This window comes from Orbicella faveolata, unplaced genomic scaffold (assembly GCF_042242905.1).
Source record: "Orbicella faveolata isolate gen_17 unplaced genomic scaffold, um_ofav_v1 contig_1, whole genome shotgun sequence".
In the NCBI taxonomy this organism is placed as follows: Eukaryota; Metazoa; Cnidaria; class Anthozoa; order Scleractinia; family Merulinidae; genus Orbicella; species Orbicella faveolata.
In genome coordinates, this window is record NW_028301536.1 from 20,657,303 (window position 1) to 20,673,076 (window position 15,774).

Here is a 15,774-nt window from a genome sequence, read left to right on the forward strand (position 1 = left end):
ATCACTGCCAAGAGGACAATAAGGGTGGGGTCGGTGAGGATGCACCCGCTCAGCGATTGGCCGAGAAAAAGCTGGAACTAGGGGTTTTTTGAAGCATAATTTTATACAGAATTCGAATTTCTGAATGGGGTTTTTGTGACTAAATTTTCGAAAAGATGACACAAGCAACGTCTGGACCTTTTCAAGAGCGAAATGATGCCAAGTACTTTTACTGCGGACAGAGACCCCCTTGTGAGTTCTGTGGAAATATTGTACAACGTGCGCGTGCCCCTTCATCACTTCTGACTTGTTCTCTGATGTGCGGCTGAGTTGTCTTTTTTGTATTCCACTCTCTAGACTGGTAAGTCATTATCTAGTCTACAGTTTGTTGTATTTCGACGGCAACTGAACTTTAACTCATAGAGTTACTTTATTGTCCCTATTTGTAGATTTCCGAGAAGTTCGATCAGACAGACTCGGGAAAGTAGTGCCGTCTCGAGCCGTCTCTCAAAGCAGCTGGCAGCAGCAAGCAGACAGGCTAAAAGTCTCGGGGTATTCCGAAGGGGTTGCAGTCAGAAATGATTCGTTGTATAGCAGTCTTAATTGCTCTATCCTTCTTGGACCACGGATCAGCTCAGTAAAAGCCAACATGGGAGTCGCTGGACTCACGTCCCCTCCCTTGGTATGATGAGGCCAAGTTTGGTATTTTCATACACTGGGGGGTGTGCTCTGTGCCAAGTTTTGGATCTGAGTGGTTTTGGTACCGCTGGAAACATAACCAGATACCAAGCTATGTGGAATTTATGAAGCAGAATTACCCACCAAACTTTGAATATGCCGACTTTGCACCAAAGTTCAAAGCTGAATTTTTCATCCCTGACACTTGGGCCAGGTTGCTGGGCAAGTCTGGAGCAAGGTTTGATAGACAAAAGACATAACTTAGGTTGGCTTTCCAGTGTTTTAATTTTGCATTTCTGAGCTGACATTGTACTTGCACAATTTGCAGTACTAGAAACATTTCCTCAGTATCTCTTGGAGGGTCATCAGAAATTCTACTGGGATAGGGGTCTCAAAAACCAAACTTGTAAAAGGAAGTTAAATTTCTTGGGCAGAGGATAAGGGGTTCAAATCTGAAAACCTTCTGATGGAGAGGGAATGTAGTGGATATTTTCTGGAAAATCCAAATCCAGATATTATGTTTTCTTTAATAAGGCCAGTCTCTGGTGATCTAGATGTAAAATGCTGATTTGGCGCAGATAACTTTTGGAGCACTTGCCTCTACCTGAGCTTTCAGATGTCACTGTTGGTGTGTTATTTGAATAACCAGCTGTCAGGAGGCAGTTGAATTGACCCATGTATGTCATGTCATTCATATGTTCAGCAAGTCTGGGATCTGTCTACAGACTGCCAAGTACAGTACCTATCATACCCCCACATCAAAACAGCTTTTTAAATGTAGATTGTTTTGCTCAACTGAGAATACAACACAATCTGATAGTGCTTTCCAGGCATAGTCCAGTTTTGGCCCTTTCTCTGAAATATTTCCCCACAGGCTAAGGGTTGCGTGACAGTCACAGCCTTTACTTAACCAAGAATTAAGGGTCGGGACCTCTGTTCATACTATTATAATGGGTACTTCAATTTAACCATTTAATGGGTTAATTGACCATATAAAGTGGACTAATTGAGAATTAAAATGATTTTCATCATTTTAATGTCTAGATTGATGGTTGTATTATAATTTGTAAATTTTAAAGTTATTGTTCCTGAAAAGCCCCAATGGGGACTCTCAATAAGGTATGTAAAGCATGCATTCATTTGAGACAGAAATCTTTGCCCTAATAATGAGTTGAAATTATTGATGTCTTTATTAACAGATATGTAGTCCTCACTAGTAAACATCATGAAGGATGGACAAATTAGAGGTCAAACGTATCATGGAACTGGAACTCTGTTGACAATGGACCTCACAGGGATCTTGTGGGTAAGGTCATTATGCACTGCATGGTCCATTTTGCCACAATTTTTTTTCAGTTTGACACTGATATGATTACAAAATTCTAGTTGATAATGAGCATTTCCAATAGTGTATGCTCTGATCTATGGTAAAATTCTCCTTCCTGTCTCGAGACAAACTAAGGAGAGGGTGAGAATTGCCACATAATCTGATATTTTTTATTTCATGTAAATGCATCTGTCACATCCTGGTAGTTTAAATCTTCATGACACCAAACATTTATGTTTCAGGTGAATTTTCACAAGCCATAAGGAAAAATACAAATATCACACTTGGTTTGTACCATTCACTGTATGAGTGGTTTCTTCCTTTTTGCATGAAGGATTTTGCAAATAATTTCACTACTCAGGATTATGTAAATGTAATAATTATTACACTGAGTGTCTAGTGTATGTTAATTAATTTTTTTATGTAGAAGACAACCCTCCAAGTTAACTTTTTTCCTTAGTGGCCATTTGGCCACTGACTGTTCAGGTTTGGTTGCCAGTGAAAAATTTTAGTCGCCAAAATATATGCGTAAATTAATAATTAATTAATAATAAATAATAATCTTATTATCATCTAACTGTATTATTAAATAACATTTTCCTTGAACCACCAAGTAAATTGAAGTCCCGTTCAGTGAAAGAACTACCTAATGTTGATTCAAATATGCTTTTATTGGAATTATTGATGATCAAATGAAATAGTTTCTGATCACAATGAAAAAGTACTATATTATTGCAACAGTGTTGTGAGTTGATCACAGTTCTCATTCAGTCATTTTAAATTGATTGGCTTTCACTTTCAATAAATCTTTTACAATGATTATAATAATGCAAATGTACATGCCTTCAAATAGCTCCATCGATTTACAAGTGACACCACAAATATCAAAAGCCAAAGGTTCAGACTATCTTCATTATAAACTCTTGCTTGAGTTTTTAATATTTTATAGTCACACTTAAATGGTAACTTAGGAATGACTTGAGCACCCCAAACAATTCAAACTTTCATGCTATGAAATAAAGTTTTTTTTGTTTTTAATCTATACTAGTGACACATATTTACAAGTCTACAGCCAGCACACAGAAATCCATATTTCTGCATTAAAACTTGGCAACCACGTGTGGTATGGACTTCAGATTGAAGAAATGGTCTTCTTGATCTTTTTGAGGATTTGAATCATTCCTTCACTGCTGGCGCTGGTTGTGAAATCAACCATCAAAAAACGTGAGCATGTATGAATGAAACGTATGTTTACTGCCATTTTTCCTGCGAAAATATTTGATGAAAATTAAGAAAAAAAGTTGCTTCACAAAACACAGAAATATTTGTGTATATCATTTATAATTCACACAACAGGAGCAGTGCAAACGACACAGATTATACCAAGTTAAAATAAGATAGCCTCATTCGCAGCTGAATGGCGGAAAGTTTTCCAATGTTTATCAAGGTGGCATCAAATTCTTGCTGAGACCATAAAGTGAACACTATTTTTATCTTATCGCTTATGATCTTTTTTAAATGTTCAACCTCGTTTTCCGCTTGAAGAAACAAACGATATAAAACTTCATCTGCAAATTAAAAACTGTATTGAAATGGACAGAAAAGTTCAACCTCAAATTGTTTGTCGTTTTGAATAGGCCCTTTGCAGCTGGGGTAACGTGACCAAATTTTTTCCTAGAAATTTTCATATTATGGGCTATAACTTAAAGAATGCCAGAAATGGAAAGAGCGCATCGAAAATACCAAAATGGCCAAGTTTGAGGCCCCTGGCATTAAAGAGTAAGTTTATACGACAGCTTGAATTTTCGGAAAATTTAGAGGATTTGTATGGAAAATGTTGCTGGAGAGCAAGACCTTGCTCTCCAACAACTTTTTCCATACAAATCTTCTTATTCTTTTAAAAATTCAGACTGTCATAAAATCTCATTCCTTAATGATGGGGGCCTCAAACTTGGCCATTTTGATATTTTCGACATGCTTTTTCCATTTCTGGCATTTGTTAAGTTATAACCCATAATTTTATGAAAAGTAGGTCACGTGATGGCTTAGCTGCAAAGGGCCTATTTAATATGCGAACCGCGGAATGCGAATACTCAACGCGAAAATACTTTCACAAGTTTTAGGGCAATCACTAAGACGGATATTTTTTATTGATGAAATCTTTGACAATTTAAAAATAAACCCAGGTTCGTTCACACAAGTGAAATTTATTTACAACTGCGAGCCGCTTTTCATCACAGTTTTATTATTTATAGAATCCCCTGTGCTTGTGTTATCAAGTCTGCTGTAAAGTCAAGTATTTTCGTGTCCACTGAAACAAAATACGTTTCTCAAATACATCTGGATGTATCTCAAATATATTGTGGATCCTGTACCGTCGAGCTTTCCAAGCTTTTGCAATTCCTCTTCTTTTCGATGGCAAATGACCAGATTGCGTGTGTTGTCTCACGCTTCCAGGTAAAATTGTCATGTGCCAAAGTTCAGTCGAGTGGAACGAATTTCGTCACGTCCCAAGCTCGACTAAATGCAATTCCTTGATCTTTGTTTACCATGTAACATTTCATTTTATTCAGTCTCCATTTCTGTTGGTTAAAATCCCACAACAACTAGCTTTGCAAAGTGAATTCTTAATGCTCAGAACGTTTTTCTTTTCGCTCTGAATGATAGTCCGCTCAAGCTCCTGACGCACAGGTCACGTTAATTTTAGTCGCCGAGCTGGCGACTTGCGTTCTAATTTAGTCGCCAGCTCCAAAATTCTAGTCACCATGGCGACTAAAATGGTCGCAACTTGGAGGGTTGAGAAGAACAGACCTTTGTCACAGTATTTTTTGATGTTGACTTACAGGCCAGATAATCAATGAAGCCTATTGATACCAGCCTCTGGAGAGATCACTTTGTCACCTTTTAAAATGGTCAAATTTGAAAGTCATGTCTTCATAAATAGCGAAGGTATAGCTCTGCAAAATTGGAGAATTTTACAGAGGTTAAAGTATGGGAGACATGCAATGTTTGCACATTTGTTGTCCATAGGAAGTGCTGATGCCAGCGCTGTATGACTCGATCAATACATCCAAGGCTGACTATTTATATGCAGATGGCCCACACAGACCTGATACATACTGGGGGAGTCGTGAGTTCCTAACATGGCTGTATAATGAAAGGTGCAAGTTAGGGCTCCTGTATAGTACATGTTCTATATAAACTAATGACTAAGTTTACTTAGTATTTCTGATCTGTCCTTTTCTTTTAATGCATTATTTATGTGTACTGGTTAAAAGCACTCCATGTTTGGCCAAATCTACTCCATACTGGACCATACTATGCCAACACAAAATGATATTTTCTACCTAAATATATTTGCATGTGCCTGGTATATTCAAGGCTCGGAATTACAAAATGTTGGATCAGGCTTGCATGTGGATTTGATAGAAAAGCCAGGTCTTGGTCATACATTGGTCATGGTCTCAAAATATATAGTTTTTTTAACGTATTGTTGATGAATGGAATGGTTTACCTAATCATATTAGAGAATCAAATGGTATTGAAACTTTTAAAAAGAATGTTTTTTTTTTGTATAGTCCCCCCAAGTTGCTTTATGCTGGAGAACTGTAGATATACACTAGAACTCATAGCACACCAGTTTTCCTTGAGTGAAATTCAGTGTTTCAATGTTTTTTATTAGGTACACTCAAGAAACATAAATGGGAGAATGCCGTGACTGTTGACAGGCAATCCTGGGGCTTCAGATGAGATATGTCAATGGAGGATGTTTTAGACATGAATGAACTCTTATTCCAGTTGGTTTCCGCAGTCAGGTAAAAATCAAAACACTACAGTGACTGTAGAAGCGTACTTTAGAATCAGATGTGCTCAGAAAAGGTGGAGTTGCTTTCAATGCATTCTGTAAAAAAATGAGAAAACCTTTGGAGATCTTTCCCCTGGGTTTTAAATTTCCTTAACAAAAGTGTGGGGCCCAGGCCCCCTCCCTTAGATCCACCAGTGGGGAATGTATAGTTTAACAGAGCATCAAGTTTTCAACAAAGCCTTAAAGCTCTGCATTTCCTGAAGTACCTGGGTGGATGTTATCTCAGCCTTTTTCAACTTAAGACTGTTACAATAATATTGTACTTTTCATATCAGAAATCCTGTTTTGAATCCCCCCCCCCCCCTCAAATAAGCCTCTCCCCTCTCAAATAAGTATCCCCTCTCTTACAAACACTTCTTGAGCATGACATTTGATCAGCAAAAATGTGGCAATATTTCAGCAATTCTGATTACAAGCTTTTTTGACTAGCTGTGGTGGAAACATGGTCAGAACGTTGGCCCAACAGGAGATGGAAGTATTGTGCCAATATTTCAGGAAAGTTTGCTGCAGATGGGAGAGTGGCTGTCAGTGAATGGTGAAGCTATTTACAGCACTAAACCTTGGAGAGCTCAGAATGACACCATTAACAAACATGTCTGGTGTGTAGTCATTTTAGCTTCCAATAGAACTAGCCAGCAACCTCCAAGAGTTTGGTGTTATATATCCCTAGTAAATAGCACTCTCTTGTTGTACGGTGAAAGAGATCCACCCTGATGACGTAGCATAAGAGAGATAGAAGTGTCTGGGATTGGTTGTTTTCTCCCTCAGCAGTTGATATTTGGCTCGACCCAAATTAAACGGCTGATAAGTATACTAGATGATGATGATGATCTTAGAATTTTAAGCCTCGTGGCAGGTGGGGTCTTGTAAAAATAAAAAATAGGTACCCATATGGTACATGTGTGGGATAAAATCGGACACGAGCCAATGACAATAGTGTGACAATAGGGATACCTGTGGCATCCCACACTATTAAGTGGACAAACCTAAATTTTTCTCCAATTTAGTTTACATTCCTCATTTTGTTCATTTTGTTCTTCTTTATTCATATCTAATTTCCTCTTGAATTTTTCCCAGGTTCACCTCCAAAGCTGATGCTGTGTACACCATTGTCCTTGAGTGGCCAACTACCGATTAACTCATTCTCGGAGCTCCAGTTTCCTTAGGAGAAACCCAAATTACTATGTTAGGTCATCAAAGAAAGTTCGTTAGGAAGCCAGCTACTAACAAGGGCAGCATACTTGTCACCGTGCCTGCTTCCCCCGTGAACAAACTTCCATCTAAGTGGGCCTGGGTACTAAAACTGAGAAAAGTGAAATAGATGTTGCCAAAGATAAACTGGATTGTTTTAATTAGGGAAGGGAAGAAATGTTGGTTAGATTGTGGGGGGGAGGGGGGAGGCTAGTTGTTAATAAACATGTCATTTTTGACATCTTTGAAATTAGTATGTTTGATTTCCACAATTCGCTCCTCGCCAGAATTCAAGCCAGGCCTGTCGACAGACGAAATGAAGATTTCGTGATCACAGCCATCTACAAGGGTGATTTAGCTTTGTTTTCTATCCCAATTCTGGCCTCAATCAAATTTTAGTAGTGAATGTCACTACCTTATCGCTCAATATACGATATAGAAAGTACCGCAGAAAAATACTAAGAAATGCGGGGCTGAACATACTCTTCCAGAGGTCCTGATTTATCCGAATAGAATACAAATGAAATGTACCGAGAAATCAAACCCCAGTGGGGGGGACCTGATCGATCAGTACTATGGTTGCAACGATCAACACATACTGTCCCTATGGTAAATCGGTCATGTCCCTCGGAGGGGACGGATGTACACAGGCTACCTCAATCTTACCCTGTGTTTGTTGCCCAAAAGGAGTGCAAGGAAACCGACTGATGCTTCAGGCTGAGAACGATATCGTTTTTTTTTCCATTTTGCATTTGGATGGCTAAATACCCCGGGAAACACTCATGAAACAGAATTGCTTAGATAGCGAGGAACTGCCTTAGAGTGTGTTCCTTCGGGGTGATCTGGATCAAGATGAGTAATTCAAGATCAGTCACATCATGGTCACCCATCAAAACTATTAACAGAACCAAAGAAACCACTCTTGGCATGGATTCATTGGCATGATCCGAATGATCTTGGATCACTGATTCTGATCCAGCCCCCCTAAGAAACACACCCTTAGAGTTACGTTTATAACCCGGGCATGATGTTAACCAAACCACCAAACGCAGATTATGATCCATCTTCCCTTCTCATTTGACATTCCCAATACCTGATCGATCAGTAATATGGCTGCGTGGCACATGGGAATGAGTGCTTAACTTTAACAGAAGTTCGATGGATTTAAGAGAAGTTAGCTTTGTTGGAAGACTAACAGACGAGACCTCCGCGCTGAGAGTGACGTCATTACATATTACAGTGGAACCCCGCTACGGCCACCTCGTTATTACAACCACTTTATTCTGCCCCGAACAAAAGCCAGTCACTCTTTTTTCTTATCCAAAGAACCCCGTTAATACTGCCAGTTTTGTTTGGTCCGTTGATGACCGGATTAACGGGTTTCCACTATAATTCAAAAGAGCTCCTTCTGCTCGGATTGGTGCGACTGACACTGTGCTAAAATAACAGAAATTTAAGTTCACACAAGATAGACCGGCATATTGGGCATGACCGCTAGCGGTTTCATGCATTGCACAATATCATACAAAAACAAATAACAAGAGACAAACTTTGCTCTTCAAAACTCCTATCTTTTTGTTTTCTCCTTTATTTCGAGTCTCAGTGTTACAAGCTGTAAAATCCTACAAGTATCACGAAGCCAGCACAAGATCACATAGAAATCACCCCTACAACGGAAACATTTTGGTGATAGTTGAATCCAAGAAAAACAAATGTTTTCACGTTGATCGCAGGTCACGAAACCCAAGCTACGCGGATTTAGTGAACATATTCCAGCTTAAAAACCCAGGCCCATTTAGACTTCAGTATGTTGGTAGGAATGCAAGGAACTGTAACTATTAGGCCGCCTTTGTCGGTCGCTGGCTTCCAAACGAACTTTCCTTCATAACCTAACATGGTAACTTGAGTGTTGTCAGTGGAGATGGGAGCTCCGAGAGTGAGTACACCGGTGAACGGCCACTGCAGGGTAATGGCGTACACGGTACCATTCTTGGAGGTGTACCTGGAAATAATGAAAGAAACAATGACCACTACATCGAACCAGAGCTCCAAACACCGAGTAGAGAGTTGAAAATACGACGCGTAGTGAAGTAGTTTTGAAAAGCTTCGAAGTGTTTGGAAATGTGGTCAGACAAGGTCTTGAGTGTTTGGTATATATCTTCTCAAATGAAACTAAAACTAAGGAGAAAACTGAGAAATGAAATCGTAAAAAATCAGATATCCAAACACCGTCGCACTCTTCATTCCCTGTTTCAACTTGATGAATTATTGATTTTGAGATTTTTTAGGCTACTCTTTCCATTGATGGAAAAAAAAAAAACGCTCACCATTAGAATCTAAATTGCTAAATACTTCACAGCAAACTAACCAGACATGTTCGTTAACAGTGTCGTTTTGAGCCCTCCATGGTTTGGTGCTATAAATAGCTTCACCGTTCACAGACAGCCATTGTCCCATCTGCAGCAGACGCTCCTCAAATGCGGGTATTATCCTTCCATCTGCAATGGGGCCAACATTCATCAGCAGATTTCCTCCACAGCTATAGAGATTAATGCCGGGTAAGTACAAACAACGACCCCCGATAGCTCCCAAAGGCTCCTAAAGCGCATCTAACGTAACTTCGTTAACCTAAACGTTCATTACAAGATATCGTTTGCTTTATATTTTTCAAGTCGATTGGACATTGCTGGACGTCTAATCCTCTGGGTTGTGTGAAAGAATAGGCGATTTGCATAATGGCATCATTTGACTACAACTACCAGAATCCTTCACTTTTTCTGTTTCTTATGTTAATTAGGGCAATTGTTATTCAAACCCCACTGGGAATTCAAAATTTAAATAACAACGAAAAAACGAATGGAATTCAGGTAGTTGTAGTCAAATAACGACATCGTGCAAATCTGCCATTCATGATGCCAGGAAAAAAAGTAGATGTACAGAACTTACAGACATGATAATAACGCCAATTTTAAAAAATAACAAACAATAAGACTAGAAATTTTTGAACCTGGTTAGCTACCAGAGAGGGATACTGGATTACCTATACTGATGTGATGCTTATTTCCTAACCTGACCGTCGATACAAGCTGATATAACAACTCCTCAATGGTCAGATAATCCATAATGTCTGCATTTCGTCTGTAGCCCCAAGACAACTTGTCCACAGTCATAACATTTTCCCATTTATGATTCTGAAGTTTACCTAAGGAACAACATATTTATACGTGGCAATGTGTAAGCACGTATGTGTAAACACGTAGACAGTGAAATAAGATCATGAGCCGTGCGGCTTTGCATTTGATACGGTAAAACTCCGACCGCTTTTTTTTTTAGGGGGGAGGGGAAGAACCATTAATGATTCTGGTTTGTTATCATCATCTCAGAACTTTTGGCACGTGTTCTCTTAAAGGTGGAACAGGATTAGCAGGATAAAGTTGTAACGCACCAGGATTATAGCGATCATTGCATGTGTACACGTCACCATGGTGGCAAGAACAGCCATTACTACACCAACGGTCATTAGTAACAACAGTGTCTTTTACAGGGTTATAAAATATGTTGAACAAAAAACAAGACTTATCAATGAAATAAATTCTCAGTTACGTGAAACAAAAGATTTTATCAATTTTTAAGAAAACTCCCCCATCCCCCCTAATATATCTTTATTAGGGCTGTTTTCACTTCAGTGTTGAAAGTAATTCCCATCTACGTTCGTTTTACATTACTATATTTAAGAAATAGTTTCATAAACTTGGGCCACTTCCTCATCCAATTGGATGAAAAAAACACACCGATTGTGACTCAATCATACCTGTTTTCTCAGGCTTCAGGCTGGCTACAATAGTGGAAAGGGAACTTAAGGAGAAAGGGCTATGAACCTGAGGAGTGTCAGCATCAGCTGTAGAGGACAGGGAGCCTACAGCCTACAGAGCCTACAGGCCATTGAGCCTACAACCCAGAGAACCTACAGCCCATAGAGCTTACGGCCCAGAGAGCCTACAGCCCAGAGTCCCTAGAGCCCAGAGAACCTACAGCCCAGAGAACCTACAGCCCAGAGAACCTACAGCCCAGAGAGCTTACAGCCCAGAGAGCTTACAGCCCAGAGAGCCTACAGCCCAGAGAGCCTACAGCCCAGAGAGAGTACAGCCCAGAGAGCCTACAGCCTGATTCTCCACTAGGAAAATGGGCAAATGATGATCATGATAATCAAACTGATTGCAAGTATTTGCTTTAATAATCCCTACACTGAATTATTGAGAAAGTGCTTTGTGGTTGGCCAGTGATTACTTTGGCACTGGTTTCACAAAACTCCAACTGAAAAGTTTGATGAGCATAATAAGCCTTGTATTGTACCATACAGTCTTGACAGTCGCCATGCAATGTTTAGTTAGTGTGTGATGATGAGGAGCAGGTCATTTATATTAGAAAGCTCATGATGATTAAGATAGAGACACAGTACTTTCTCAGCTGTCACCTTTCATTGTAAAGCCAGGCAAGGAACTCTCTACTTGTCCAGTAGGTGTCTGGTCCCACAGCTCCATCAGACCATATGTATTCTGGCTTGTATGTGTTGACTAAATCATAGAGCTCAGGTAAGAGCACCTCCTAAAAATGTTATAAAACATTTCCTATGATATTTGAGAAAAAAAAATTAGCAGCTGCAGCCAGTGGCTAGTACACAGAAAAATGTATCCATGCGCAGTCGGATAGTACAAGTTATACAGTAACTCACTTGATCAACAGAAAAATATTTTTAGTGTAAATGTCTTTGATTTTGTAACTTGATTGCATAACCATTATTGATTTATGATACATGATCGCTTTACTACCTGAGTGTACTTTTAGTTGTGGTCATATGATCAACCTTTTAAGACCAATTGTGGTACTTTTCTATATAATAATTTGTATTAAAGTTCATTTGTCTAAGTATGCATATTTCAGGTTCAGTTTGCAAGCCATTGGCATTGGGGGGGGGGGGGGGGGGGCAATATATTATCTGATCAACCAATCAACAAAATTGGATGCAAATGACTCTCACAGAAAGTTTTCCACGTGATATTTTCACTATTGTCAAAAGTTTAACTAATTAAACTGCAGTTACAAATGTTACATAACATGACGTGAAAAAGAAATCAGCAACCTTGACATAATCTTGAGTATGGTAACTGTTGGCTTGGTCTTTCAAGTACAAAGGATTAAACCATTCAAAAAGTGAGTGATACAATCCAAATGCCAGGTTGGTATTCTTTCGGACAGCTTGGGCAAGTTCACCTGCAAATGGAGAGATCAAATGTTACTCATTATTGGTATCATATATCCTCAAAAGTGCTCTCATAAAGGGAGGTCAATACAGAAATTCAGAGGGAGTTGGGTTCTCAAAAATGAAAGCTTTCATAAACAAGGGATCTGGAATATTTTCTGGAACAATTAATACATCCATATGTTGCACATACCCACTAGATCCCTATGTGGTCCATTGTCAACAGAGTTCCAGTTCCATGATACATTTGATCTCCAGTTTGTCCATCCTTCATGATGTTTACTGGTCAGCACTACATATCTAAAATTTATAACAACCACGTGTACTGTATGAATCATATAATTTATATCACCATACCCACTGAGATGAAGAGGCCCTTATGACAATCAAATGGTGGTCCATTGATCTGGATTAATCCAATTGTTTATTAAACTGAATTGGAAGACTGGGTGGTTTCACAAGCTGTTACAGAGGTTCCCCACATTAGTGAAGGTGGGCCTTTTCTTGCTAAAAGAGAAGGCAGGGCAAAAATTTGTAGTCACTCTTGAAAGCTAAACATTGATTAATGACAACAGGGAGCACACTGCCTTGGGAGCCTTCTCTAGGTCTGTTGGTAGACTTAAAAACCACTGAAAGGTGGGCAACATTAATAACAGTGTCAAAAGAAATTTACAGCAGTGTAAAACAAGGCACAGTGAGAGGAAAGTCACTGGCACAAATAGCAGTGGCTATGGGTCAAATGCTGGAACTCTGACTAGTCAATGAGTCCAACATTTTAATCACAACATAACCAATAACTACCACTAGGCCTCTCATGTTGTTTGGCCAATCTTTGCAGTTGTCCTTAGAGTTTCTTATTTTTTGGTCTGATCACAATCTACCTTGATCCAACAGAGCACAAGTGCTGATCAAGTTTTACCACCAGTGTTAAACAATGTTCAATATTTTGTGATTTTTTTTTTTTTCAATCAATGTACTTAAATAACTCATAATTATCATCTCATGAACATTACCTTGCTCCAGACATGCTCAGTAACTCTGCCCAAATATTAGGATCAAAAACTTCTGCCTTGAACATTGGAGCAAAATCAGCATACTGGAAGTTGGGTGGATAGTTCTTCTTCATGAACTCTACAAAAGCAGGCTCCCCAGTTTTCCAGCGATACCAAAACCACTCAGATCCAAAACTTGGCACAGAGTACACCCCCCAATGCATGAAAATACCAAATTTGGCCTCATCATACCAAGAGGGCAGGGGGCGTGAGTCCAGTGACTGCCATGTTGGTTGATATTGAGCCAATACCAAGGAGAGCAGTGCAGTGACAGTTAACACCTTGCAAATCATGACTTGCTCTACAAAAGTTATACAGTTTTAGCCGTTACATGTATTCACCTTTAGATGTAGTTAATGCTCCAGTTGGAGGGAGGGATGGTCAGGGGACTCAGGTATAATAGTGACATGTATAGAGATGCAAAATAATAAAAATATTGGTAATTTTAGAAAAAAAACTCTATTACACTTTAAATGAGATTTTACTGTCACGCCAGTAAAATATAGTTAATGGAGCGCGACGTACATTCTGAAAGAGCCGTTCATGGCGGCATCACTTTCTATAGAGCTATTGAGCAGTTGTATTCCAAAGGTCAACAAACTGTAAGCGTTATTGTAGCTAAACCTAAAACATTGTAGCTTTGTTATCTTCTGAACGTTATAACATACCATAGCATTGGTGCAAAGCATTAAAGCACTATTCATGTTTAAGATGTTACACGTGTTAGGGTAAGCTGTTCGGTAGTACAGCCTTTTCTACTGGCTTACAAGCAGACGAACGCCTCCATATAAAAGCTCGGAAAACTGTTCAGAGTCCATTCTGAGTTCGTCTAAGCAACGTAGCTATTACTTATTGTAAATCTATCGTTTAATTTTCCCTCCCTCCCTCCCTTTGGAGACGAGGTTGGTCATGTATTCCTGCATAATAAACAAGGGGTCACTCCTGTGTGGTGCGGTTAAGTCTGCGCAGCGACTTCCCCCAAGCTTGTTGTTTTTTCATCGCCTTTGAACGTCGTTTGCTAACCGATACTCTTGTCCAATCCAGCACGTGCTGTCTGTCATTCAGCTCGTAGTGCTGGGGAGATAAGTGAGGTTGTTTTGTCACGCTATTGCCGGAAGTCGCATGGGCTAACCAAACGCAAGGCAGTGTTCCCCCATTAACGCCATCACGAGTTGTTTATATTTGAGTAATAGCCCTGGTTCAATCGCAAGTCGCCACAGTTAACTTACTTTCGCTAGGAACAACGACATTAATTTATAATTGCTCCCCTCTTACAAAGAATGACCGCAGTCTGTCTAAACATTGTGACAGATGCATGGCACACAAGGAAAGATGGATGTTAAAACTATTTTAGACCCCATCACTGGCCATAAGGCCATAAGGGGTAAGGGGGTAATATCTAATAAGTCGTATTTTAAGAGTTGAGGGAAGAGGGGGAAAGGAAGGGGATGGCAGAGCATATTTTGAATGGGGGAGGGGTTTACAAGTGAGCGCCAGAGGCGCTAACTTGTAGGGGATCTGGAGATATTTGTAAAATTATTATTTTCCTTATTTTTTGCTGGCACCCCCTCGCCCTATTCCAGCCCCCTGGCTCCGCCATCCCTGGAAGAGGATGGATTAGGGATTAAGAGATAGGCTAGCATCATTGCATCATTTACAAACATATTCACTTGTTCTCATTAGTAATCTTCTCAATACCTACCGCTCCACTCCTCCTCCCCCTACCCCACCCACGTGAAGAGTGATCTGTGAACAACATTAATCACCTGATCGGTGAAAAGCTGGCTAGTCCGCAATTTTATGAATTCAAATGGCATATTGAGCAGTAAGTCTGTTTTTTATATGCAAGGGGGTAATTGAGCCTCTGCGTTTGACGTGACCTTAAAAAGTCTTATTAGGAAATAGAGATGAAGTTTTGTAGCTTTATATTTCGCCAATGCATGCAGGTTACACGGTTGGGCAGATCATAAATAATTCATTAGCCCTGGGCACTTTCAATACTCGAAAGTTGAAAATTAATTATGGATAACAGTTGGAATAAAACACCTTTAAGTGAAATATTTTATGTTAACGCTTACCCGTGCTGCAAAATACTTCACCTGACCGTCACGCGCCCAGATGGTTATCGCCACCTGCTTCATGTAAGAGTAATCGGAATAATCGCATACATTTTCTCATTTGTACGTTGGTCAGTCCTGGGGGTCTTGGTCGAGTTTTCACTAAGTTTTGGGGTCGTACAAGTTGAAGGCGGCTGAAATTCATGTGAAATTGGAGGATTTGGGAACAAAATTAATAAGAAGACAACTTCTACAACTAATCTCAAACTCAGATTGGCGCTAGCCCATGGAGAGAGTGGCTGATAAGTTAATACTGGTTAATCAAACTCTTCTGTAGTCCGAGTACCTATTTCGTGCTACATGTT

At 39.6% G+C, this 15,774-nt stretch overlaps 1 protein-coding gene, 1 long non-coding RNA gene and 1 pseudogene across 3 annotated transcripts; 2 read left to right on the forward strand and 1 right to left on the reverse strand.

Moving 5' to 3' along the window:
* Nucleotides 1-28: 28 nt before the first annotated feature.
* On the forward strand, nt 29-7,290 carry LOC110066311 (alpha-L-fucosidase-like; annotated as a pseudogene). Its single transcript, XR_016208850.1, has 7 exons — nt 29-340; nt 429-895; nt 1,857-1,963; nt 2,227-2,271; nt 5,015-5,799; nt 6,279-6,448; nt 6,927-7,290. The product of XR_016208850.1 is annotated as an alpha-L-fucosidase-like (transcript).
* Nucleotides 7,291-8,590: 1,300 nt separating this feature from the next.
* LOC110066312 (alpha-L-fucosidase-like) lies at nt 8,591-15,409 on the reverse strand. Its single transcript, XM_089294961.1, has 8 exons — nt 13,314-15,409; nt 12,494-12,600; nt 12,181-12,311; nt 11,515-11,645; nt 10,486-10,586; nt 10,110-10,242; nt 9,409-9,579; nt 8,591-9,042 (listed from the first exon to the last, which is right to left on the reverse strand). The coding sequence occupies exons 1-8, from the start codon at nt 13,643-13,645 to the stop codon at nt 8,799-8,801; spliced, it is 1,350 nt and encodes a 449-aa protein (XP_089151087.1). The 5' UTR covers nt 13,646-15,409; the 3' UTR covers nt 8,591-8,798.
* LOC149118363 (uncharacterized) lies at nt 9,466-11,970 on the forward strand. Its single transcript, XR_016208854.1, has 2 exons — nt 9,466-9,598; nt 10,864-11,970. It is a non-coding gene; the product is annotated as an uncharacterized LOC149118363 (long non-coding RNA).
* Nucleotides 15,410-15,774: the final 365 nt, after the last annotated feature.